General features: G+C 41.5%; 1 protein-coding gene across 13 annotated transcripts in view; it reads left to right on the top strand.

Annotated features, from left to right (window-relative positions):
• Window positions 1–27,735, top strand: part of YAP1 (Yes1 associated transcriptional regulator) — a 104,687-nt gene that overhangs the window by 38,301 nt on the left and 38,651 nt on the right. For all 13 annotated transcript variants that reach the window (XM_072821730.1, XM_072821734.1, XM_072821732.1 and 10 more), the window contains exon 3: window positions 13,080–13,195. In XM_072821730.1, the coding sequence (XP_072677831.1) occupies window positions 13,080–13,195 (116 nt within the window). The remainder of the gene's footprint in view (window positions 1–13,079; window positions 13,196–27,735) is intronic.

The following is a 27,735-nucleotide window of genomic DNA, read 5'->3' on the forward strand; positions in this document are numbered from 1 at the left end:
GTAGACATTCAAAAAGTGAAGTATTGATTTGACTTATTGGAAGCTGAGGTCCAGAAAGGACAAAGGACTTGACAGTTTGGGTACCTTAAGTTCAGTTAGTAAACAGAGTGCCTTTCCACCACCTTGTCACCTTCTCTCTTCTGACCAAGGAATCCCTGGAGGCATTAACAGAAGTTCAGAGTTAGCCAAGTACCATCGTTTCAAGTGAAAACTAATGATTCAATAACAAAACATCAAAATCAAAATTTAATATAACATTTATTGTCATGTCCTGAAAGTGCAGTGTAGAATATGCACAAGTTATTTTGCTAATTTAGGTGATGGAAGACATTCTACAGTGTTACCAAACTGTTGTTTAAGGCAAGTGGTGATTGTATCATTTTCTTTCTTTCTTTTGTGTGTGTGTGATTGTATCATTTTCATCAAAATGGTGGGGGTTAGGGGTCCAGCAGTTTATGTTGAAAGTTGTTTGTGTTTGTTTTGGAGGCCCATCTGCCTCCTTTGCTCAGAAGTGTTTATTGTGGGTTTTCTAGATTGCCTTCCTGGTGCTCTACCATCTGGGAGGTGTTTCCCAGACTGTTGTGCTTGTCCTATATTAATATTTTGGGTAGCTGAAATTCTGTTGTATTAACAGTCGAGAACTTGACTGTAGTTGTAGATCCTAGGTGAATACAGTTCTAGGTTTGTTAGTAAGTGTGGTTTCCTCACGTAGACACAGGAGCCAGCAATGAGCAGATCCTTATTTGGAAGCCACTGGCGTCTGATGAGACCCACAAAGCTGGGGTAGCTTCCTTTGACGATCTGAACTTGTCTGTCTGCTCTATCCCTGCTCCAGAGTCCCAGGCCTCCTCCTGCCATGGCCAATGAGGTCAGAGTTGCTGCTCAACACACCTCTTGGCCACCTTGATGGGTTTTTTCTCCCACCCCCTTCCCCCAGACCAACAATTATCAAATGAGACGGTAGTCCTGCCAGGGTCTTTAAAAGGTGTGAGCAAAGTCACTTCATCTTGACATCTGACATGTACTAGTTTCATTTAACAATATTTGCTCAGGAATATGAGAAAGCCATCAGTCATCTTTTGAAGAGACTGGATTCTCTCTATCTGGCTCTTCTGAGTGAATAAATGAATTCTTATTTTATGTAAGGATCTCAGATTATGAAAGCATATGTAAAGTTGCTAGATCATTTACTCTCTGATCTCACTGTACTGAAAAATATTCCAGGTAATTCTGACGTAAGTGGTATAAGGAATAACATTTGTAGATGTTCTGTGTTCTTAAATTTCTTAGCTTTTTCTCCCCCTCACAGAATCCCAAAATGGTTTTTGTGAAAGGTGGATTTTACTGGTTTAGAAGAACATTTCAGAAGTGGATTATGAAAAAAAAATTTTTAATTTGGTCATAGTTCTGCCTTTTTTTCTGTTTTTTTTCCCCCTTTTCTTTCTTTTTTCTCTCTCTTTAAAATATTTAAGAGAGAGAGAGTGGTGGGAGAACAGCAGAGGGAGAGGGACAAGCAGACTGTGCTGAGACATGGGCCTCGATCTCAATGACCATGTGAAGTCACAACCTGCACAGAAACCAAGAGTTGGCCGCCAAACCAGCTGAGCTACCAGGCGCCCCTCTTTTCTCTTTCTTTCTTTCTTTTTTTTTTTTTAAGACTTTTAAAAATTATTTATTCATGAGAGAGAGAGAGAGAGAGAGGCAGAGACACAGGCAGAGGGAAAAGCAGGCTCTATGCAGGGAGCCCGACACAGAACTCAATCCCAGGTCTCTAGGATCACACCTTGGGCCAAAGATGGCACTAAACCGCTGAGTCACCCAGGCTGCTCTCTCTTTCTTTTTTTAAGGTGACTCTTAAGAAGGAAGCTAGCTAGGTAGGGCACAAGTCATCCTCCCAGGGTCCTGGGATTGAGTCCTGCATCGGGCTCCCTGCAGGGATCCTGCTTCCCCCCCCCCCCCCCCCCCCCCCCCCCCCGTGACTGCCTCTCTACCTCTCTCTCTGTGTGTCTCATGAATAAATGAATAAAATCCTTAAAAAAAGAAGGAAGCTAGGTAGACCCTAACTTAGAATCCAGGGACTTGACTTGAATTCTTGTCTTTGTTCATTTAACACAACTGTGAATCTCAGTATGTGCTGTGACATCATGAAATAAGGATACATAAATACTGCTTTTTGAATTTTGGGGGAGAATGTGTTCAGTCATTGTGGCATTATGAATAGAATGTCACTGGACGTAACTACAGGTAAAAGCCATCTGGGATCCGGATTTAGAGAACTTTTGTATTTATTTCAGGAAGTGTCCACTTGAGTTTTGGCATCATTCAAATGACTGCTCCATCCTCACCCCTCCCTGGAGAATAACCATTTCCAAGGGAGATGCATTTAAGCATGTCACTCTTATATGACAACATGGTTGAGTCGTGTTTAAATTGATTTCATACTTGTGAGCAAATGTTAATTTTATTTAACCTAAGGGCATAGGGTCCGATTACAGTGGTATACAGTTTGTAGAGTATAATCAGTTGTACGTTTGCTTTTATGTTTCTGCCTACACTTGTTCATATTTTAGCCCAATTTTAATAGGCTCTAATGATAGCTCAGTTATTTAAATTTCAATTTAAGGTTCTGATTTCCAGTAATATAAAAACTATGTTATCCTAAGGGCTGAGTATGTAAGTCTTCTCATCCTTATCAAGAAATTCCAGTATGTGCACATCTCGGAATTTTGGAGGGTTCTAACCCTAGTCCCTGGTAGATCTATACAATTAGGAAAAGCATATGGTTGTAGCTTAGGAACTGTAGCTCATAGAAGGATGATTGAACACAATGTATCATTGTTCCTAGAATCAATTAAGCGTGTAGGTTTAGCTAGCTTGGGGGACAGCCTCTAGCATGTGACTATAAATAACACTTGCACAACAAACATGGGCTTGATAAGTGAGCCTAAGTCCAGGCTGACTGCCTACTTTCTAAATTTTAAAACCCGTCCTGCCATAATAGTATTTTGAGAGCCTGATAGCAGTAATAGAACTTTTAAAATTAAAACATTCCTCACATCTATTTTGTATTATTCCTGGTTTTCCAGACTTAATCTTATATTTGTTATTTCCTAAAAGTTAATTTTTCTTAATAAAAAAAAATCCTTTAGTTTGACCACTTGGCTTCTCATTAGATATTTAGGTTTTATGGTCTTACACATTTAAGTACAAATTGTCTTACTTTAAGAGGTGGTGATTTGGTTGCACAGGTGTCTCTAACCCTAAAAGCAGAGCGCACTTCTGTCATTGCAGTTTTTGTTTACCTTTGTTGGGAAAAACTAGCAATTTCTTCTTTCTTTTCTTTAAATGTGAGAGTGTTTTGTTTCAATACTTTTTTTTTTTTAAGCTTTTATTTATTAAGGAATCCCTGCTACCCTCATTGTGGGGTTTGAACTCACAACCCTGAGATCAAGAGTTGCCTTGCTCTACCAACTGAGCCAGCCAGGCGCCTTGGAAAAGTTAGGGATTTCTCTCCTTTCCCGTAACAGTTGAATTACAAGCTTGTGCAGCAAAGATGATTTCACAAATGTGCATTTTATTTGAGGGTTACTGTAAGCAGGTCACTTCTGCTAAATTTTTTGGTTTTTCCCTTTCACAACATGAGAAGGTCTGAAAAGTGTTTTAAGAGATTAAACAGTTGTCAGGTGTATTTTTAGAGAACGTTCCTGTTCAAATAGTTTATTAATTATGTTGTTAAATTCTTATAACCGATTTGTGGCATTGGTCATCACAGAATCTTGGCAGAGTTGTAAAGAACCAATTTGCTAGGTAGTTCTGGACAAGTGCAGACAGTTTAATAAGACTACATTGCTGGGGGAGGTACCTGGGGGGGCTCCGTAGGTGGAGTGTCTGCCGTCAGCTCAAGTTGTGATCCCAGGGTCCTAGATTTGAACCCTGAGCTGAGCCCCCATGTTGGGCTCCCTGCTCAGCAGGGAGTCTGGCTCTGCTCTCCTGCATGCTCTCTCTCCCCCCACTCCCTCTCAATTAAATAAATAAATAAATAAATTTTTTTTTTAAAGACTACACTGCTGGGGTTTTGTGAAAGGTGGATTTTACTGGTTTAGAAGAACATTTCAGAAGTGGATTATGAAAGGAGGCAAGCAGTAGTATGATATGGTTAGTTCATAGCAACCCCATTTTTTGTTACTAGTTCTGGATTTTAAACAAAATTGCAACATTTGGCAGACTGACAGGGAGTTTGCAGTGACACTTAGGTGATACTTAACTCTGTCCACCCTCTGTCCCAAAAACACCAGGATTTGTTAAAGCACAGTTCTCCATGTAACTACTGCACTCACTTAACACCTGATGTAGAAGTACTGGTGTGTGTTTCTCACTGCCCCAAGAATCATGAGCACAAGATTTTGTCTTCTTTTTATTTTTATTTTTATTTTATTTTATTTTTTTTAAGATTGTGTCTTCTAACAATTTTGCTGACTGATGACTCACAACGTGCCACGCCCTGCAGGACAGTGGACCCTATTTAGGATTTAGGTCACAGTATTTCTTGGTAGCTAAAGAATAAACCAATGGAATAAGCTTTCAGTTCATTACATGGTTACTGAGCACATACATGCCAAGCACTATATTCATGTTTGAGATAGAGGGGGTGGGAGGCTCCAGGTCCCATGGGGAGAGGTACGTCATAGAGACATTCTCTGCCTGTAGTTTATGCTGCCGCTTTTTTTTTTTTTTTTTTTTTAAGATTCTATTTATTTGAGAGAGAGAGAATATAAGCTGGTGGGGGTAGTGGGAGAGGGAGAAGCAGACCCCCTGCTAAGCAAGGAGCTCCATATGGACTCGATCCCATGACCCCAGGATCATGACCTGAGCCCAAGGCAGACACTTCACTGCTGAGCCACCTAGGTGCCCTGTACTTCATGCTGCTTAATGCTGTCCATCCCATCAGCCCTTTTTAGCAGGAAATTGTTAGGAAGATGTTTCTTATTTTAAAATAAAATTCATGAGAGACTCTTAACTCTAGGAAACAAACTGAAGGTTACTGGAGGGGAGATGGGGGAAGGAGTAATTGGGTGACAGGCACTTGATGGAATGAGCACTGGTTGTTATATGAACTGATGAATCACTAGATTCTACCCCTGAAACTATTAATACACTATATGTTAATTAAATAAAATAAATTTAAATAAATAAAAATTCATAGGTAATCGAATTCATATGAAGTTAACTATATACATAATTTTTAAAACCAACATTATGTAATATGAATGAGAAATAGAGTAATTTATGATAAAATAGTATGTATATTAACATATATATTTAGATATGACTGTTTTAGAAGCTATAATAAAAGTAGTCTCATGCTTATGTCTGCAAGTCCCATGAATGTGACAGTTTTGGATAAAGACGAAGTGTGTTGAATTGGTAACTAAAAATACCAAGAGGATATTACTATTGATAGTGGGATTATCCAAACAGGATGTACTGTTAACAGATTCCCCACAAATCTAAATGTAGTTTATTGTTTTCCAGAAAATTTTGGCATCTAACTAAAATTGTACAAAATATACTTTATTTATGAAGTGGAGTCTTATGTGTAAAAGTGGCGTTTGCTTACATGAGTGTCTGGTAGGACATTCTAAAGTTGCTGAAGATTGCACTGCAGGAAACCTAGCGTCCAGCACCCTCCCCCGGTAAATATTTGCAGGACCATGATAACCAAAAATGCCATCACCACCCTCCCCCAGACTCCGTTTCTAAATTGAGAATCATTGCTCTAAATAAAAATGTCGGTACATTGTCAACTCAGTTGTTGAAAGTCTGCAATGCTCTTTGTTTTGTTTTCAATTAAAGGCATGGAATGGAGACCATGGCCAGTGCAGCCAGTGCTGTAACACACAGGATCACAGGGTCCTGAGGTCAAGCCCCACATGGAGTCTGCTTGAGATTCTTTCTCTCCCTCTCCCCCATCCCTCTCTTAAAAAAAGGGAAGAAACTCATCAGTATTTTTTTTTATAACTATAAAACTCGTTTCCCATTATGTTGCTTAGGGTTCCTTATAAGGATTATGGATTCAGTATTTGATAATACAACATACAACCAACAATTTGAAGAGCATCTTTGAATTTGTGGGAAAGGACTTTGCAGGTACATAAGAAATGTTGCCCTCCCTGCCCCCCATTTGCTTTGGTTTATCACCATTTGTGTCTCCTTACCTGAGATCTGCCATCCTCACTTCAAAGCTGTTCTCTCTGTTCTGAACATCTTCTTGACTCGGTCCATCCCTCACTAAGTTTTTCCTGTTCTAAATATTGGACTAGCACAAGAATGAAGTCAGGATATATATTTGAGGGCCTTTTGTGTGCCAGGAACCACATTACTAGTCACTTTTATATATATTGCTGTATTTAGTCCTTGCAGCCCTGGGAAGGAAATAAATCATTCCCATTTAACTGAAGACAAACAGTTTGACAAAATGGCCTGCCCGTACAGAGCTGGGATTCGATCTGTGTCTGTCTTATTTTTCTTGCTGTTCCACAGAGAAGCTTCTGAGAGGAGGGATTTGCGTCCTGAAAAGTCAGGACAATCAAGTGTTTTAGAAAAGGCTAGTTGGTGGAAAGATGATCTGAAGTAGTCTCAAGAATTGTAGCAGATGTTTGAAAAGAATCAGGTTCATAATAGGCTTACATAGCTGTTGATTATATGGCGCTGATACTGATCTGCACAATGAATTTTTAAAAGAACTACAATGTCTAAGCCATTCTCTAGGGTTCACTTCCAAGTGGGCTTACTATTCACAGCACACACATTTGTGTTCATAGGTCAGTGTGATCATAAGGAAGAGTTACTTTTGGTAAACTTTGAGAGATGATTTGAAGCCAGCACTTGTACTGGCACTTAGACGCAATGAGAAGACAGTGCCTAGGTAGGCAACTTGCCTGTTACTGTGTCTATATCTTAAGTTATACCAGTGCCAGAAATCTTGTTTATAAATTTAGAAACAAAGTAGGAAAAACAAAAGCCAGCATAATTTTTTAGAGTACAAACCACTAATTTAAAGGAATAGAAATAGTAAACATAATATGCTCATAACCAGTTTATGTCTTTACCAGCGTCAGCAATTAACCGATCACTAGCATCCTCTAACAATTGTACATTTTCTGTAATAAAGATAATTTTCTGTTCTGATGGCCAAACTTGTTTGCTAGTCCTGGATTAGTCTTAATAGTTGAAGAATTGGAAAAGAAAGCATTTAGAAGAATTCCAAGTCTCTTTTTAAATTACATTCCTTGAAGACATTCTATTCTGCTCGAGTGGCAACTTTAGCATTTTAGAAAATCCTTTCCTATTTAGACCAGTGAGATGAGGTGGAAAGAGCACTGAGCTAGAAGCTAAAAGGTGTTTTAATTCCTGGCTCTGTTGCTTCCTATCAGTGTGAAGGAGGGCCAGTTCCTTCATTTTCCTGAACCCCTGTGTCCCATTTTAAGGAAATCGTTCTGAGGAGTGAATGAGAGCCATTGTGGTAGGGTCCATCCTTCAGCAGGGGGAGGTCTTTATTGTGCCCAGCCCGTGCTTCTCAGCACCCCAGACCCAGGTCCTCTTGAGACAAGCCTGCAGAAAGAGTGGTGACTTTGTTCTGCATGGGAAAGCTCAGGGTTTCAGTGGGGAAGGCAGCACATGGTCTCTAATATGTGAGAAATGTCTGTGGGACATTTCTTGTTTTTAAGTTATCTCTACACCAAGCATGGGCCTTGAGCTCACAACCCTGAGATGAAGAGTCACATACTCTACCCACTGAGCCAGCTGGGTGCCTTGTGGGATGTTTCTGACATTTAGAACCTGTGTGGTGGGCTTCCCACTCCTCTCCCCCTAGTATCCAAGGGATCTATGAGAAGTTATGTTTGTGTATCTGAAAGCCCTGGGAACTTTTCCCAACTACCATAATCCCTTTGTATTTGAATGGGAGAGACGCAGAGGAATGCGACCCTGGGTTTTTGTGCCAGATGTTGTGGCAGAGATTTCTGTCTCCTTGTGTGTAACTTCTGCAAGGGTTAGAGGAGAAGAGGTGGTGATGGAAAGATTAGTCTTAAGAAATCTAAATCACACCCCAGGTGTGGTTTATCATAAGAGGTGTGGTTCATCATAAGAGGAAATCTCATGTAGGTCACCGTGCAGATGGTGCATCCATCCATTCTGAGTTAAAACCCAGCTCTGCTGCATGCAGGTCATCTGCCCTCGGACAAATGCCTTCATCTTAATACACTGTAGGTGGTTTTGTTTTGTTTTGTTCTTTTAGTGTTTGTTTGTTTATTTTTTTTCTGACTCCTAAAACAATGGCTGGTTATCATCCTCCCTGTTGAGTAATGGTCCTAGGGAGGAGAGTTTGGGGTCTCCCGATCATAGTGTCAAGGAGCCTTTTGTGTTCTTGTGGTTTCCTCCGTGCTTTGACAGTGTAACAATAATACTGTTATTCTTTATAAGGTCAGAATCCCCACATGTTCAGGGCCCAAGTTTGAGCTTAAGGGAGAATGTAAAGCTTCTGAAATACCTCAGTACCCCGTAGCTGCAGTTACCTTGTGGGACAATGCAAAAAATCTGTTTCTAACCGTTTACTTTAGGGTTTCTGCCCCTTTTGTGGTTCTGTATACACTTTGCTAAGTCATCCAACACGTGAGACCAAATTCTGCAGTGTAAAATAAAAGAGACAAAAGCCCGTGGGAAAGGTGGCTTGTGTGGACACAGGAGAGACCATTGCCCAAGCGGACCATTGCCCACAGCGCTTCTGTCTCATCTGTTCGGATGCTGACAGGTTCGTTCGTTGCCTGCCAGCTTTGGCTGCTCCACAGTGAGATCACCAACTTTATCTTGGTCATCAATCAGTCATTTTTCTTCTCCAAAATAATAGCAACGATCTACTTAAATATGTTGAAGGGGCTGTAGGATTTCACACTTATTTTCTTTTAGTAAGGTCAGCATCTAGACTGTTCTTAGGAACATGATAAACTGAATCTTTAGTTTGTTTCTATGCTATGTATAACTGCATATTTTTAACTCTGGAAATAGTGTTTTATGAGTTTTTCTTAATTTTATCTCCTTGGTTTATATATTTTGATTCTGTTATTTATAATTTGACGTTTTTAGAATTAGTATAGTTTGACAATTCTTTTCAATCCTTTTTCAGATTAGTGTTTACATGAAGTCTTCATCACCCATGTTTTGAAGTAATACATGCTGCTTTAATATATGTTAAAGTCAGTTTGTGCTCCCCAAGCACTGCTAGGTCAGGCATCCCCCAGGTGCATCTGCTTCAAGCTGATCTAGTGGGATAGAAATTATATATTTATAATTATAATATATATAAAAATATATATAATTTATAGAATTATATTTCGTCTTATTCTGGCATCTTTTACTGAATCTTTAATACCTGTACCTTTTTATTCTACCCTTGTAGTTATTTGTGCATTATTTTTGTTATTCAATATGTATTACAAAGAGTTTACATTTTTGAGTGCTGTCCTTTTCATTTATTTGTTTGGTTCATAAATTATTCTCAGAATTCCTGGATGCCACATGCAATCCTCCTATGCCCTGGATATGTGATTTTGTACAAATCCCTGAGTTTTCTTTTCTTCATTTTAAAAAAGATTTATGTATTTTGAAGAGGAGGGAGAGACAAAGCGAGAGAATCCTCAAGCAGATGCCCCACTGAGTGGGGAAGCCCCATGTGGGGCTCAATCTCATGACCCTGAGAGCATAACCTGAGCCAAAACCAAGAGGCGTCCTCTGACCCAGCTGCCACCCAGGCGCCCACATCCCTGAATTTTCTATTTGAATAGTGGGGTTACCAATAATACCAGCCTCATTATTTCATGTTCTTCAGAAAATTGAAGTCCTCACCCCAAAACCCATTCTCCTCTTACCAGCCAGTGAAATTCTTTGCTTCTGCTGCATCCACCTCGGGTTATGATGAAAGCTGTGTCTACGTTCTCTTCTTCCTGCCCTCTGATGGGTGACTGTAACTCTTGAGCTCATCTGTTTCTTTCTTTCTTTCTTTCCTTTTTTTTTTTTTTTTTGTTAAAGATTTTATATATTTATTCATGAGAGACAGAGAGGCAGAGACACAGGCAGAGGGAGAAGCAGGCTCCATGCAGAAGCCCGATGTGGGACTCAATCCTGGGACTCCATCCTGGGACTCCAGGATCACACCCTGGGCCAAAGCAGTTTATGCTGAGCCACCCAGGGATCCCAAGCTCATCTGCTTCTATGCACATTTATTTATTTATTTTTTAATTTTTATTTATTTATGATAGTCACACACACAGAGAGAGGCAGAGACACAGGCAGAGGGAGAAGCAGGCTCCATGCACCGGGAGCCCGACGTGGGACTCGATCCCAGGTCTCCAGGGATCGCGCCCTGGGCCAAAGGCAGGCGCCAAACCGCTGTGCCACCCAGGGATCCTGAGCTCTAGATTTTTTAAAGTAAATGCGCCATTAGCATACTCTGGTACAGCTTTCTGGGGCTCTCAGCTATCTCACTGGGGCTTAAGGGCTGTGTCTGAAAGAGAAATTTTAGCATTTGTATTGCTTTTGTAACATTTCAGTAAAATGATCTTTGGAGAGCAGTAAGTGTGTTCTCTTTATTCAAACTCTAATTTATTTCAAGGAGAAAGAAGTTTTAAGAACAAATGTATAGGTTGGTGCCTGTATTACAGAAGTCATCAGAGGAGGTCTTCCTAAGCCCTCAGGTGGGGCCCTATTTGGTTATGAATGGATTAATAGGATTTTTGTAACTGATTAGTTTTTTGTTTTGTTTTGTAATGAGAGACAGGGGGAGAGAGGCAGAGACACAACACAGGCAGAGGGAGAAACAGACTGTCTGTGGTGGAGCCCAATGTGGGACTAGATCCCAGGACCCTGGGATCATGACCTGAACTGAAGGCAGATAGATGTTCAACCACTGAGCCATCCAGGTGCCCCAGTTGATCAGTTTTCAGGGAAACTCACCTGTTGAGTAGTTAGGAAACTACGTGCAGTGTCTTCAACTTGCTTCCAGTATTCCTCCCTCCTCTCCTGTACCTCTCACAGGCAAGGGGATTTTAGGAAGTACTCGACAAAAGGAGTAGGTAGGGGCACATACTTTGAAATTGAAGATCCAGTAATAATCACTTGGCCATTTCCTTACCTGGTTTCTTAACATTATATAGGCAGTGAGAAACATTTCTGTAAATTTTGTTCTTGAGGATTGTAAGCTTCTTTTTAGTACCATTGTATTAATTACCCCACAGGTATTGCTTGATATCTGTAAGCATGAGAAGCAGTACGTATCTAGAAGGCATTTTATGGTTTTGTTTGTGTAGTGGCTTATATGGAAGATTGGAAGGGAAGTGGAATAGGCTCTTCCTGAGTCTGATAAGGACCCAGTCTTCTGGAAGGAGGTGCTTCCATGGCAGGATGGAAACAAGGTTGTGCCTATTGTCTGGGCCTGAGCAAATGCTAGTGCTAGTGCTAAAAAGCATATAACTGGTAGGGGAGTGTGCTGGTAAGTTATGGTTCGAGAAATTATATGTTCCACTAAGTAAATAAATACTCTTAGTATTTATAGTTGGTCTGCAGGAACCCCGACTTGACAGGTACCCTGCTGTTCGGAAATGGACAGGCCTTCCCTGTGTTCATCCCCTTTTCTTCTTGCCTGGGAGGTCAAATCATTCTCCCATTGCTAGTAGATAATACTTGAGGTTCATATCATTCTAGCCAGAGTGCAGTGATCCTTTCCTACTGATAGGAGTACCATTCTAGTTCATTTCAGAAAAGTTAACGAGAGTGTCGTTTCCTTACCATTGTGACACGAGAGGATTCGAGAAGAGAGAACTCAGAAATTGAAGCAGCCATACAGAAAATGATTGAGGGTAGGACTTCTTAAAAATAACCCTTTATTTTTGGCCACTCCCTATTCAAAAGTAATGTTAGTTTATGATTGTTTAATAATAGGAAAGCCTAGCATTAGCAAGGCAGAGTTCTGTAATTTAGCCATCTGGGAACAAACACTGAAAATGACGTCTGTCCTTCCCGTGTTTTCAGCATATGCACACATAGGCTCAAACTGTACGTTACTGTATTACAAATACTTTCCATGTTATTAAATATTCTTCTAAAGTATTTTCAGTAGCTGCATTGTAGTCTGTCATACATTCTAATATTTAGAACCAATCCCTTTCATTAGAGATTAGCTGGCTTTCAAGTTTTTGCTTTTATAAATTATACAGAGAGAACTTTGATCAGTGTTTGAGTATGTCTCTGGCTATTTCTATTTCAGGATAATTTCTTATGTAGTTTCACATATACAGTGTTTTTAGCTTGTTTCACTAAACAGACTTTGCTGGAAGAAGAAATCTCTGAATGATCCTGTGCTGGATTCTGTGCTAGAAGCCTGGTAGTCTTATAGTTCACAGAATCTTTAACCCTTTGCATCCAGTTTATAGATGCACAGATGTTTGTGCACGTGTGATAAGATGTTTTGCAGTAGTAACAGGATGCAGTATTTAACATCTAAATGTTTTATTTAGCAACTAACAGACCTTTGACAATCATGAGGTAGTGAAAACTTACAGATGAAGATTTTCATTTTGTTTTGGCTTTGGAATAAGCCAATATTTAGAATAAGACTTTTTCATTCTTTTGTGGTTTACTTAATGGGCTTTAGTTCTAAAAAGTATTGTTAATTGGCATTCTTAGCTCCCAGAGAAAAAAGTGGGTGATACCCTTGTGAATTTGGGGTTTTGGTCAGATGACTATCACAGATGATTGGTTTATAAATCACCTTTTATGAGAAGCAGATAGTACTAGTCCCAGGGGTGAAAATGATTTCCCTTCCCTTAACATTGCCAGTGTGGTTTCTCAGATCTTGCTGGGATAGTATCTAGGAAATGTGAGTAGAGCACATGGCACAGGGGTGAAGAAAGATTGCAGAGGAAAGAGAGTAAGCGCCCTGGCCTGCCTGTGTGCTCCAGCGCAGTGTGCTGGTGGCTGTTCTGAGGATGTGTGTGTGTGGTCTAACATGCTGATTTGTTATGTCTCAGTCACATCGATCAGACGACGACGTGGCAGGACCCCAGGAAGGCCATGCTGTCCCAGATGAGCGTCACGGCACCCACCAGCCCCCCAGTGCAGCAGAGTATGATGACCTCAGCCTCAGGTGAGTGAGACACTTGTCCCAGCACACCCAGCAAGGCTTGTGCATGCATAGGATTCTCTGCACAAAATGGTAATAACTCTTTTAACAAAACTGGAGCTTGGGTGACAGTTCATTTCTGGTGTTTTTTTTTTTTTTTTTTTTTTAAGTTTCACTTCTGAAGTCAGTATGTCAAATCTCTCATTTGCTCAATTTTGATTTGCTTGTGTTTGACTACTGCTTTCTTTTGTCTTGAAATTGGGTGTTTCTTCCTTCCCTTTGTAATTTGGATGGGAAGCCAAGTTCTGGTGTTCCTAACTACCTTGTATTTATTTACTTATGTATTTAGATTTTATTTATTTATTTATTTGAATGAGAGAACACCGCTTGCGAACACACATGAGCTGGGGGAGGGGCAGATGGAAAAGCAGGCTCTCCCAACCTGGGGCTTGATCCCAAGAACCCTGAGATCATGACCTGAGCCGAAGGCATATGCTTCACAGACTGAGCCTACCCTTTAAAGCACATATTTATTCTGCCTTGAAAGTGACTGGAGGGTAGCAACATATAAACTCCAGGCGTCTTTCTGAGGTCTAGTGTGTGTTATTGAACACATTTTCACCCTTTTAACAGACAGCAGACTTGAGTATGAATTTTTTTTCTTATTTGGCAATGTTTTTAAATCTGCTGTTTTTCTTATCTACATAATGTGGATTTCAGTGCCCATTACTAGAGAGCGGGAGATATGAAAAGACATAAGAGAGTAAATGTAAAGCTTTTATTTACAGTTCTAGTGCAGAACAGATAGTCAGTAGAAGTTCATTACACCCCTAGTCATTAGATGTGTGTTTACATGGGCCCAAGGCCATCATGCCCTATCCTGCATCTTTGTGCACAGGAGGAACAGGTGCTCCCTCCTCAAGGAAGATGCAGCTCCAGGACTGGCATCAGGGCTTGGAGCCTTCGATGTGGTTCTCTAACCACTTGTCTGTGCCCCACACGTCACCCCCTTTGCTGAGGTCCCCGGTTCAAAGCACAGGTGGCAGCCACGGTCACGAGCAGCACTTGGGACCTCGATGGCTTTCTTCTCACAGTGCATCCATTCTCCTCGCCAGGCACATGGACCAAGACAGCATGGGCAGCTGTCCTGTAGGTTTTGTCAAACAGCAGCCTTTGGAAAAGAGCTGCCAATACATGGGGGTTCTTACCATAGGTTGACACAAGGGCTCCTTACCTAGAGAGCTCATAGACTTAGAAATGTCCTTCTGGGGGCAGCCTGGGTGGCTCAGCGGTTTATCGCTGCCTTTAACCCAGGGTGTGATCCTGGAGTCCCCGGATCGAGTCCCACGTCGGGCTCCCTGCATGGAGCCTGCTTCTCTCCCTTTGCCTGTGTCTCTACCGGCATGCAGCCCAACGTTGTGGGTAGAGATTACTTTAAAAAAACAATTTAAATTACTTGAGATGATTGCCCTGAAATTATCTTAAGCATATTATGCCTTTAGCACACGATCAGCCCTTTGATGCCTGGTTAGGATCTACATATTGAAGCGTTTGTAAACATTAGTGACTTTTGTGTTAAACGTTTGGAAATATAGACTTGGGAGAGAGAAATGTATTCTTCCTTTACCCAGTTTTATTGATATGAAGATACTAAATTTTTAATAGTAGTTTGATAACAACGACCTGCAAGATACCTGAATCTCAAAGCACCAGTAAAGTCAAGAAAGTAGACTCTTTTTTTTTTTTTTAAGATTTTATTTATTCATGAAAGACACAGAGAGAGAGAGCGAGGCAGAGACACTGGCAGAGGGAGAAGCAGGCTCCATGCAGGGAGCCTGACGTAGGACTTGATCCTGGGTCTCCAGGATCAGGCCCTGGGCTGAAGGTGGCGCTAAACCACTGAGCCACCCAGGCTGCCCAAGAATGTAGACTCTGATGATCCAGAGATAATTTGATGCCCAAGGGCTGGTAACTATTAGGACTATTAGAAATCATAAGCCTTGATTTAAATTAAGCAATAATTCAATTTTTTGCCTACTTTTGGTAACAATCTAAAGTCAAATGACTTATCACAGGTACATTTTAAAAGATTTGTTGTTTTTATTTGGCTAATGTCCACATCTAGCAGGGTAGCACTTTCACATTTCCCTCTTAGGAAAACCTGTGTGGAATCCCAAGGGAACACATCACGATGGGTAGAGCAGATGCTCTCAATTGTGAAGGTGTGAGGGGTGCCAAGCTCCTCCCCGCCAGCCTACTATGTCCTCCTGCTTCATGCAGTCCCTGCACCAAAAACCAGTCAGGGAGAGATGCTTACCCAGAGAAATGTTAGGCTGACAGTGAGTGTGGTACGGGAGAAGCACAGGTAAAAGTAGATGGAAGATTTTTAACCTTAAAAAGTAAAGAAAGGGTGAGAGGTTGTGGAGGGAGGTTGCAGGGCTAACAACAGGTTTCGGAGCTGGTAATTCCTGCTTCCTGTTTGGTAGCTCAGCAGCCTCGAATTATACCTTTCACCTCTGGAGTGGAGGAGGATAGAGAAGATGGAGAGTAAGGGTTCAGGTGAGCAGGATGGGCTTGAAGCCCAGCTCTATGGCTCAGGGCCTGTGGGGTCTTGGGCAGGCTGCAGGAGGGGGCCACAGACCACAGGGGCACGGACATGGGCAGAACCGCAGCTCCTCATGGGCCCAGGCCCTCCTGGGGACACAGTGACACAACAGCACACCCTGCTTGGGGTAATGGCTGTGTAGATGGTACCAGGTCGATATCACCTGATCTGATGGTTTACATTGTATTCACTTTCTACAAACAGGGAGCCACTCTTCATTTACAGTGATTTTTTTTTTTTTTTTTTTTTTTTTTTAATCACCAAACGTGAATCATTGTGTGAACCTTTTACAGATTCTGTTTGGTTTAGATGGTGGAGTGCTAAATATCAATATGATTTTCTTCTTCTCATTAAAGTTAAAATTGTTTTGATTCTTCTGAAAGTTCTTGACTGTTCTAAGATGGAAATTTTGTGGAGCTAAAGTCCAATATATGGTAGGAGATAATGCTAAAGTATATTGAACAGGAATAAAACCATGACAAAGCCCAGAGTCAGAGCAGTGAATGGAGTAGGAGAGCCCGTGTATTTTATTAGTTACTCTCAAGCTCCTATCCCAGATATCTTTTTGTAAACCACGGTTGCATTTTTCCCCCCTCAAATCTGGAACTGTACATAAATTAAGAAAAGATAGCCACAGGAAAAGGGAAAGTAGTAAAAAACAAAAGCCTAATAATCAGAACCAGTGTAACTTATTCTCAGGAAACTTGGTTTGTTTTACATAGTTTGTGTCTTGATTGTGATTTGATAATTAAAGTTAGAAGAATGGTTAGTAATACAACAAGAACTGTATTTTTAATTCAAAAACAAGGAGCAGTCCACTTCATGACTAACAGTTGTGCATGAATGGTGAGAACTGTGAAGATGAGAGTACTGGGAAAGTGGGGACTTAGTGGGTTGAGGGTGTCCAGGCAGGCGGCCAATGACCAGAGCGGCTGTTTCCATGTCTCCTCGCATATAGTTCCTCTGTGGTCAGTGGTAGGTCCCATTGTGTGCCGCACACACTGTCCACCTAGTTGAGGTGCCTCCAGGACTGCTGCCTCTCCAGGACTCTGCTGCCTCATGGGGCATGCTACCTCCTGCACGATCAGCCCGTGGCCTCTGATGTGCTCAGACGGTGAGCGCTTTTCCTTTGTCTTCTGGGGATCGTTTTTAATGTTAACCCACTCCAGTCATGACTGTTAACTTCAAAATGTTTTCCAAATAATATTAAAACTTAGAATCACCTGGGTAAGGTGGCAACATTTGGCAGATGGAACAATAGATATAAATTGTCTTTCTGATATAAATTGTTGCCTAATATAAATTGTCTTTCTCGATTCTGAGTCTAACTGAAATAAGCTCCCAGGGCAAGGGTCATTCCCCCCCCCCCCCCGCCCCCGTCCCCAACTACATATGCAGAACCCTAAAGTCAGTTGCTCTGGGATGGAATTTTGTGTTTCTGTATTGTATGGGCCTGTACAATCTATAGCATTTTTTAAAGTATTTGTGTCTTCATTCCTTATTGAAGAAATCCCAGCTAATCATGTTGAAAGGTAGATAAGGGGAGTTTCTTGGTTCTTCAGTGGCTGGAGATCAGTATTTCTTGTAGTAATTCCTTCCTGTTTTGTTTGCTTTCTGTGAGAGGCTCTGTTGTAAACATGGCAAGGATGGGGAACGGACATGGACAGACACACGGTGGCTCAGTTCCCTTACCTGATCTGCAGCACAAATGACAGTTGTTTTTAAAAGTCTACTAGCAGTTTTTGAAATAATTGTTTGAGAAAGTAAAGTTCATTTGAATCCTGGAAGTTAACTAAGATTTTAGTGCAATTACTGAACCTAATGTTCTGTTATTTTAACCAGCAGACTAACTTAGGAGAGCCAAGGATACTGTTATAGAAAATAAAGAGAAAAGTTGGCCTGTGAGTGTCATCCGCTGCCAGCTCTCTGGGGCATGCATTACTAGATGTTGGTGCTTGTTACAAATACAAGTGTTCGTGTTCAACTCTCTTTTCAGTTTTTATCTATATAATTTTAGAAACTTTACTCAGCTCTGGAGTAGAGAAGATGAGAAAGAGATTCAGTTACTTACATTTAAGAAAAAAATAAATGTCTGTTTTATTTCTTCTCCGGATAGTGTTAGAATATTTTGTCTTTCCCACTGATTTCTAAATACTTCTGGTTGACTCATAAGAGGAGTATTTGTGTGAAAGATTAAAATGCTAATTCTTTAAAAATGATATCCATAGACTACCATATATAGGCAATGTCAGCGAAATTTTTAAAAATCCTGCAACAGTAAACATGTAGCAGAAATCACATTAGGTCAAAAAGTTTTTCAAAGGTGGTTTCTTTCTTTGAGCATTCTGAAGTCTGATTGAACCTACAGAAGCTACTCTCTCAGATTTAGTTACTGAAAGTCTGAACTGTTAAGTTAAAATAAAGGAGACTCTCATTGCCCTGAAGAAATTTCAAAGGGTTGCATTCTGGAAACTTCTCTGAGCTTGTACTGGGCATTTTCCTTGAGGATGTTCTTTCTTCCAGCTGCCACAAAGATGGAAATGATTTTTAAAAATTTTTATTTGAGAGAAAGAGAGAGTGGGCAGGAGCATGGGAAGCAGCAGAGAGAGAAGGAGAAGTAGACTCTCTGCTGAGCAGGAAGCCCACACCCAGCTCCATCCCAAGACCACAGCCCAAACCAGAATCAGGAGTCGACACTGAGCCACTCAGGCTCCCCAAACATGAAAATGATTTTTAACAAAGTCTCAGTTTTACCTTGAGAGACAGTATTCCCTTTCTAAATTATTCATTCAACAAATCCCAAATGCCCTACTTTGTAGCAGGCACTTTAATGGCCACTGAGATTGCAGAGTCAAGTTAAAACAGGTTTTCCCATCTAATGACAACAGTAAATATTAGAGCAGACATATGCACTGAATGCTGAGCATATAGAGGGCCTTGCAGGCTGGAGAAGGCATCTCAGAAGCCAAGTGTTCATTCATTCCCTGAGCGCACGTGCTGAATACCCACCATGTGCCATGCACTCTTGCACATCATGAGAATACAGAATGTAGTTGTATATACACAGTGTGTCTGATAGTTAAAAATGGCAAGAGAAAAATCAGTTACGGAAGGAGAGTAGTTGGCTGGGGAGGCAGGGAGATGATGACACTATAGATAGCTTCTCTAGGAGAGACGCCCTGTCATTGAGCAGAGAGGTAAATGAGTCGAGAGCTGTGCAGATACCTCGGGGAAAGGGAGGAATGTTCCATGCATCCCACAACAGCCAGTTCAGAGGTACTGCGGGATGTTCAGGAAGTATCTGGGAAAGCTAGCACAGAAGCCATGTCATAGAGGAGCTTACAGGTCTCAAAGAGGCAGTGATACAACCTGAGCACGCCTTCTGACTTAGAATAGGAGTTGGGTGCAGTTGTAATAAGTCTGTGTGGTGGAGGGGGAAGTGGTAGGAGCGGCTGGATTCAGGACCTGAGCTTCAATAGGTTTGACCAAAGAAAGGGAATGGGGCAGGGTCACAGTATGTGAGAAATCCAGATTGTGATTCAGTAGATGTGGAGTGGGAGTTTGCGGGTGGTGCTGACACTTGCTGGTACGCAGACTGCATGCACGGGAGACCCCAGAACTGTAGGAGTGGGAAAGAGCTGCTTTCTGACTCCTATCTTAATGTTCTTCCTGTTTCCTATCACACAGAATCCATCATTTTGTATAAGCACTTGTTTACTATAAAAATTCTGTAAAATGCTATCAACTGTTAAAAAATCTGTGATTTATAAAAGCACAAACTAAGAATCTGATGACTTGACCAAGACAAATTTTTTTTTTTAATTTTATTTATTATTTGAGAGAGAGTGCACAAGAATGAGCCTGAACTCAGGGAGAGGCACTCCCCACTGAGCAGGGAGCCTGACGCAGAGCTCAATCCCAGGACCCTGAGATCATGACCTGAGCCCAAGGCAGACATTCCACCAACTGAGCCCAGAGGCCCCTACATCAGTCATTCTTTACACAGATAGGTTTTTACTCATTTCAGGTCAACAAACTGGTTCTGTGCGGTTTCAGTGCTCAGCTGTGGGGAGAACAGGACAAACAATCATGTGCTTATTTCTGACTTAGGGCCTCTTGGGGAAAGTAGGTGGTGTAGGCACAGATTAGAGCCCAATGAGGCATGTGCTGTGAAGGGGACGTGAGCATCATGGTGGGCACCCAGCATGCTGAGGACCTGAATGCAAGTAGTGTCAGGGCTTGGGGCTCACCATCATGTCCCCTAGTTTGGCAGAAAAATCTTTTAGCTACCCACGTGACCTAGGGGAGTATACCCTAACTTGAAGGGAAAAAAAATGGACTGGTCACCACTCTTGCATTTGTGTTAGTGAAGTAGATTTTTATCAGTATATTCATAATCTTTTTAGCTTCTAGGCCTATACACAAGAATGACACAGGTTGTGTGCAGTAAACTTGCAGTGTCCTGGGTGATGACGTGGGGTGGTGACAGGGAGAGGTTGCTCATCTAACTTGTGGGGTAGTTTATCAAGATTTTCTTGTTTGATAAGACATTGCAGATGTCAGGCATTACTGATGCAAAAGGGTCCTAAGGTAAGAGCAGGAAGTTGATGTTGAGTCACCTTTCATGTTCTGACCCAGAGTATTTTATTTGTTTTTCAAGTATTGCAGGAAGTTGCACTGCTGTAGTACATGAGTTATTTAGCCAGTAGTAGTAATTCCTGCCTAGGAGTTTCCTAGGAGTTTATTTTCCCCAACGGTAAGTAATTCTCATTTATGAATTACTTTAATGGTCACCTACCACTCTTCTTTCTCTTGCCCTAATTCAGATTTCTCACCTTCCGGGAGCCTGGTGGGCTCAGTCAGTGGAGTATGTGACTGTCCATCTCAGGGTTGTAATTTCAAGCCCCCATTAGGCATTGAGGGTTACATTAAAAAAATTCTCACCTTTACACGTTATTAAATGCTCCACCTTCTTGACACAGGGCTTATTTTTTAATCTCTCATTCCCAAAAGACCTTGGAGTGGTGGTCGGCCTTGAAGAACTCCCACCTCCTCCCCTTGTCTGGGGGCCTGTCTCTAGTGTGTATGAACCTGACCGAGCACAGAAATGTTTACTGCGCACTCTGACTTATTTAGGGATTATCCCTGAGCTCAGAGAATCGGTATTACCCCTGAGGGTCGGTGATCCCCACATGTTACTCATTTGGCATGTTTGGAATGATGAAAGTTCTCTGGTCGAGTCTTCACTGCAGAAACTGCGTACCATGGTACCTCTGCCCCTCCACAACGTCCTTTTCACTCTTTCCCTGGCAGGATGCTTGCCCCAGGCTTCAGCTTGTGCTGGTTGAAGCCTCAGCCTGAAGCTCACTTCTTTCATGCAACCTTTCTGGTCCATTCTTCCAAAAGACCTTGTTTGCGTTCATGTTGCTTTGTGTCTTTTTGCATGCTGCACTCACCATCCAGCACTGTGCTATACATAGCTATTTGTTTTCCTGGTTAGAACATGAGTTCCGTCCAACAGGGACTGTTTTGCTCTCTGCCTGCAGTGCATCTCAGAACCTAGCATCATGCCCAAATGTAGTAGGACCTCAGTAGATACGTATTGAAGAAAAAGACTTTATAGTATTCTTGTTCCTTCAGTTTGTCATGCCAGGTAATGGAGAGGTTGAGCTTAGAGGAAAAGAAAACAGAATATCCTATTTCACAAGCTAAATGACAAATTTTAATTGAATCTCCTGTCGATTTGTTTCAGTCAACATTTATTCCCCTCCTGCGCTGTGGACACTCTACTCTGCTAGACAGTAAATAACAAAGTGCTCAGTATGCACAAAAATAAAAACTCCTAGGGACGCGCCACGCCTTGGGTGCCTTAGTGGTTGAGCATCTGCCTTTGGCTCAGGTCCTGATCCTGGCGTCCTGGGATCAAGTCCCATTGGACTCCCTGTGAGGAGCCTGCTTCTCCCTCTGTCTGTGTCTCTGCCTCTGTCTGTGTGTCATAAATAAATAAATAAATAAATAAACAAACAACTCTAGCCTGTAAGGAAACACAACTAACCAAATTGTATTATGATAAGGGTTATTCATTTGAATTGAGAAAATCAAGAGTTGAAGCTAAATGAGCAGTAATCATCCCATGGATCACATATGCTCATCTTGCCTCCAGGGCCCTACTCTTCGTTTCCATGTAGTCCTTAGAGGACAAAAAAATTAATTGTGGTACTTCTCCTTAATAGTTGCTTGAGCCATTCAGGTTTTTTGTTTTTGTTTTTACAAAGAAAAAGCATCACCCGCATTATGAGCTGCTTTATTCTGATAGATGTGAGCCATTCATGTCATCCTGTTCTAGCAGACCTCGTGGGGCATTCTCAGACATGCAGCACCTCAGAGTTTGGTCTGTGAACTGCCCATGGTACCTAATGATGAGTAATTGTAGTTGTGTGTAAGCTAGATGTAGTCAAGAAGTAGTTCTGTGCCGGCTAACAAGATTCTAAGTGGTTATTGTAAGTTGGTGGTTCTTGAAGTATGTTCCCCAGACTAGCAGCATCAGTGTCCTTGGGCATTTCCAGGCTAACCCCTCACCTTCTCAATCAGAAAGTCTAAGGGTGGGGTTCAGCAACGTGTTTTAACAAGCCCTCCAGGTGATTTTGATCACAAATTTTAAATCATCTTTTGTGAATGTTTTGCTACTTGTATTTGCTTTATTTTATCTACTCCATATTGAAGAAATTATAACACATTAAATCAGAATGTAAACTGAACTCCGGCATTCTGAATTTATTTTGATCTATCCCTGTGGTCTTCTCTTAAAAATGTAATTTTATGGGAAGCCCCGATTTCTCCTTGGACTTATTAGGACCTTACTCCATTCTCGGGCTAGCCCAAACACATTTGAATCACACTTCTAATAGCCTTTGTAACCTAATGGCTCAGAAAATCTATCACTGTTGTTTTCTTTGCTTTTCATGAGTATTTAACAGTTAGCTTGTTAGTTTAGCATAATGACTTAGATTCCTGCATTAAGTATCAAGTCACTGAATTTCTTCTAAGGTCCATTTAACTGAAAATCTTGTTTTGTGTGTGTAAAGCCCAGACCTGCTTTGTTTGGTTTGGTTTGTGTTTGTTTGTTTGTTTATTTATGAGAGAGAGAGAGAGGAGAAGCAGGCTCTATGCAGGGAGCCTGATGTGGGACTGGATCCTAGGTCTCCAGGATCACACCCTGGGCTGAAGGTGGTGCTGAAGCTGAGCCACCAGGGCTGCCCTTTTTTTTGTTTTTAAAATAGGCTCCATACCCAACATGGAGCCCAACGTGGGGCTTGAACCCACAATCCTGAGATCAAGACCTGAGCTGAGACCAAGAGTCAGATACTCCACTGACTGAGCCCCCCCAGACGCCCCGGATCTGTATTTTATTTAATTCATGTTTAAAGTTGAAGATTTATTTCTTTTCAGTTTTCTTTTTTTACTGCTAAGGATTGGATTATGGCCCAGTACTATTTTTTTTTTTTTTAAGATTTTATTTATTCATGAGAGAGGCAGAGACACAGGCAGAGGGAGAAGCAGGCTCCATGCAGGGAGCCCGACATGGGACTTGACCCCGGGACTCCAGGATCACACCCTGGGCTGAAGGTGGCATTGAACTGCTGAGCCACCCAGGCTGCCCACCCAGTACTATTTAAAGTCTATCTTTCCTCATCTACTTCTTTGCCTTTTAACAGTTTTTATATTAAAAAAAAAATCCTTTCTGAATCTCTTTTTCCAGATAATATTATATTTACCCAGTGTTAAATGAAAAATATGAATGAATCTGTAAAGCATTATTTTCTTTTCTCTTTGACACATTAATTTGAGTGCTTAGAAAATTAATTATACAGTAATTCTATTTCATATGCACCTTATTTGATTTCTTAAATAGAAATATGGTATGAAAATAGGGCAGCTGTCACTATTGTTAGCAGGTTTGGTTTTCTTGGTACCTTCATGTCTGAAATTAGTGCCTTCAGAGCTGTGTTTTTGTTTTTAAGGATTTTATTTATCAGAGAGCACACCGGACTCCCCACTGAGCAGGGAGTGTGATGCTGGGCTCCATTCCAGGAACCTGGGATCATGACCTGAGCCAAAGGCAGACATGCTTCACCAACTGAGCCACCTGGGTGCCCCAGAGCTTTGGTTTTGATGGCTTATGGTGTATATGAATGGTATTAGTGAACCATTCAGCAAACTTGCTGAACTTTATTTTTGAAGTCTGCTGTTTTTAGTGAGATGCTAAATACTTAATGATTTCTATATAACAAATATTTGAAATTATGATTATATATAAGTACTTAATGACTTAAACTTTTGTATAATGAAAAAAAAAACTTTTGTATAATGAGAAAAAGTCACTATTTCCACTTTGCAAATTTAACATATGGAAACGCTTGCATAACTTTTAGAGAGTAAATTTATATCTTTGAGAAGCAGCATATATTATATGGTTAAAAGCAGAAGCTGTCAAGTCAGAGACATGGGTTCAGATCTTACCTTGACCAAGTTTCCTGTCTCCCTTGTGTGAATTATGTCTCTGAATGCCCCTGTGTTTCATCCGTATGACAAAGATGAGGTCAGTGCTGAGCCACGAGGCCACTGTGTAGGTGAGATGTGACCGTGTCATCACAGTGTGGTGGCAGTGCCATGGCTGCTCCCAGGGCTCCAGCAGCTTTACGATTTCAGAACTCCTTTGATATCTAACATTGGGAACAGGGATAAATGAATTCTAATATAGGCGTGTCTCATTTTACTGTGTTCTACTTTATTGTGCTTCTCAGATACTGTAGGTTTTTACAAACTGAAGGTTTGTGGAAGCCCTGCATCCATCAAGCCTGTTGATGATATTTTTCCAACAGCATTTGCTCACCTGGTGTCCCTGTGTCACATTTTGGCAGTTCTCATAATATTGCAACTTTTTCATCATCTGTTTGTTCTGCTGATCTGTAACCAATGATCTTTGATGTTACTATTAAAATTGTCTCAGGTGCTGTGAACTGTGCGCATGTAAGATGGTGAGTTTAATAAATGCTGTTAATTGGCTGTTCCCCCATGTCTCTCCCTCTCCTCTGGCCTTTCTCCTGAGACACAGCAGTATTGGGATAAGGCCAGTTGATGACCCTACAAGGGCCTCTAAGTGTTCAAGTGAAAGGAAGAGTCGTAGGTCTTTCACTTTTAAGTCCAAAGACTTAAAATGATGAAAATGATGAAGTCGCAGTAGTGAGGAAGGAAGGCATGGGAGCCGAGGTACGCCAAACGCTAGGGCTCTTGTGCCAACAGCCAAGCTGTGAATGCAAAGGAAAGTTTCTGTAGGAAATGAAAAGTACTACTCCAGTGAGCACACAAGTAAGAAAGTAAAACAGCCTTATTGCTGATGGGTAGAAAGTGTCAGTGGTCTGGAGGGCCAAAGCCTCACCCAGAGCAGGGCCCTGACTCTCCAGTTCTGAGAGGTGAGGGAGCCTCAGAAGAAAAGTCAGAAGCTGGAGGGAGTCGGTTTGTGAGGTTTTAGGAACCCAAGAAGTGTGGGCGAAGCTGCACCAAGTGATCCAAGAGATCCAGCTGAGATGATTAATGAAGGGAAGAAGAGACTGTGTAGGATTTGCATAGCTGGAGAGGGAGAAGTCAGTGCCTGGCTTCAAAGGACAGGCTGACTCTCTTATAAGAGACTGATGCAGCTGGTGACTTTCCATTGCAGCCAGTGCTTGTTGATGACTCTGAAAATTCTCAGGGCCTGTACACAGGATGCTCCATCTACATTGCGTGTGCTCTAGAAAAACAGAGCAACAAAGCCTGGATGAGAGCACAGCTGTTGACACATGGTTTACTGAGTAAGTCCACTGTCGAGACCAACTGCTCAGAAAAAGGATAACTTTCAAAATGTGGTAGCTTATTGACAATGTGCCTGGTCACCCAGGAGCTCTGATGGAGGTGTCCAATGAGATTAATCTTGTTCTCATGCCTGCAGCCTTGCATCCAGGAGTCGTTTTGACTTTCAAGTCTTAGTATTTAAGAAATATATTTTGAGGGCAGCCCAAGTGGCCCATCGGTTTAGCGCCGGCTTCCGCCCAGGGTGTGATCCTGGAGACCCGGGATCGAGTCCTGTGTCGGACTACCTGCATGGAGCCTGCTTCTCCCTCTGCCTGTGTCTCTGCCTCTCTCTCTCTCTCTGTCTCTCATTAAAAAATAAAATCTTTACAAATAAAGAATTAAAAAAAATAAAATGCACTGAGAAACCAAAAAGTTCACATGACATCCTTTATTGTAGTGGTCTGGAACCAAACCCACATCTCAGGTTTGCCTGTACAGTAAGATGTATAAAGCCATTAAAGAGAAAAAGATCTGGTGTTGTGTCAAGAAGGGATGCCGTAATATGTTAAGTGAATAAAGCAAGTATGGGACAGGTAGAGCAGGTATCAGTGGGTATGCATTTGTTGTAGAAACACAGGCACAAGAAAGGCATCCAGAACATATCACAAAACTGAAGTTGTTTAGTTTTTTTCCCCTGAGGAGTAGGTCACAAAAACTGCACAATTTTTCCATTCTGCATTTTTGTAAGTTTTAACATTTTTCTAAAAGAACTGTGAATATGAATACATTTATGAACAAAAAGTTTAAGAAACAAAAGGCACTGGTTTAGCAACATTTATTCTTTTTATAAATATATATATATATTTTAAGATTTTTTTTATTGATTTATGAGCGAGAGAAGCAGACACACAGATAGAGGGAGAAACAGCCTCCCTGCGGGGAGCCCAATGCATGACTCTATCCCAGGACCCCGGGATCACAGCCTGAGCCAAAGGCAGACACTCAACCACTGAGCCACTCAGGTGTTCCATGTTTATAAATATACCAATTGAAAATAATATATGTACTAAATGATTTTTAAGCTCATGTATAGAAAGTTCAAAATATGTCAAGGCAGTGCCTGAGCAGTTCCTCAGATACTGCTAGCCTGTGCATGAAAAGATGAGCGAACAAGTGAGTGCTCATCTGGTAAATGTTAACACAGAAGAGAAAACTCATAATCCATGTGGGGTCCTCGAGGAAGGCTGAATTGAGGGGTGACATCTGAGCTCTCTTGCAGAATGAATGAGAGTGTATAAGGGGGCAAGTCAAAGGACATCTGTGGAAGAGGAGCAGCAAATACAAAGAGATGGCCTGATTTTGTGAAAAGTTGGGAGGACAGGGGCTCGGCTGTGTGAAGAACACCTGTTAAGAAATAAGTCCAGCTGGTATTTTCCTTTTGTTGCTCAAGAGGAAAGGAACTGCTTTTACAAGTAACAAGTTACATAGAAGAATTGATCAGGTAGTATTGTAAGAAGAAATCCCTGGTGGCTGATAGGGGACGCTGGGATGAGGAGAGGTGATGAGACACCAAGGAAGGAAGCTCTGGTGGCTGAGAAAGAGGAGCTGCTGGTGACTCCTGATGACTGCGTTCTTAGAGATGCCCTGGAACAGAGGGGTCAGAGAGAACATGAGTGTCACCTGCAGTACAGGGTGGTGGGGGCAGGAAGGTTGCTTTGTATCCAGAATACTGCTCTGGGTTCTGACTCAGGCGGCCAAGGTGGATAGCAATACCAGTAAAAAACAGCAAGTTTGGAGGCTCTACTGGGATGTGCTGATGTTGATGGAGGTGTTCAGAGCCATCCTGCAACTTCTGTTAACTTGTTCTACATCATGATATCTCAGGCACTTAAAATGTCAGTTATTTGTTTTTCTAAAGCATCTTTCTATTGAGCTGGCTTCCCAATTAGCACCCGAGCACTCATATTCAGTTATGGGGGTTCTGTTTTCCTGGTAGTGAAATAGAGCCCATGTGATAGTGAATGCTACTGAGAAAAGTGGTTCGATGTACATGTGTTAAAGGAATTTGCTTCCCATTCACTTGTTAGTAAATATGGGGTCCCTGTGGCAAATTCCAACTCTGGACATG

This window comes from Canis lupus, chromosome 3, assembly GCF_048164855.1.
Source record: "Canis lupus baileyi chromosome 3, mCanLup2.hap1, whole genome shotgun sequence".
Lineage (NCBI taxonomy): Eukaryota > Metazoa > Chordata > Mammalia > Carnivora > Canidae > Canis > Canis lupus.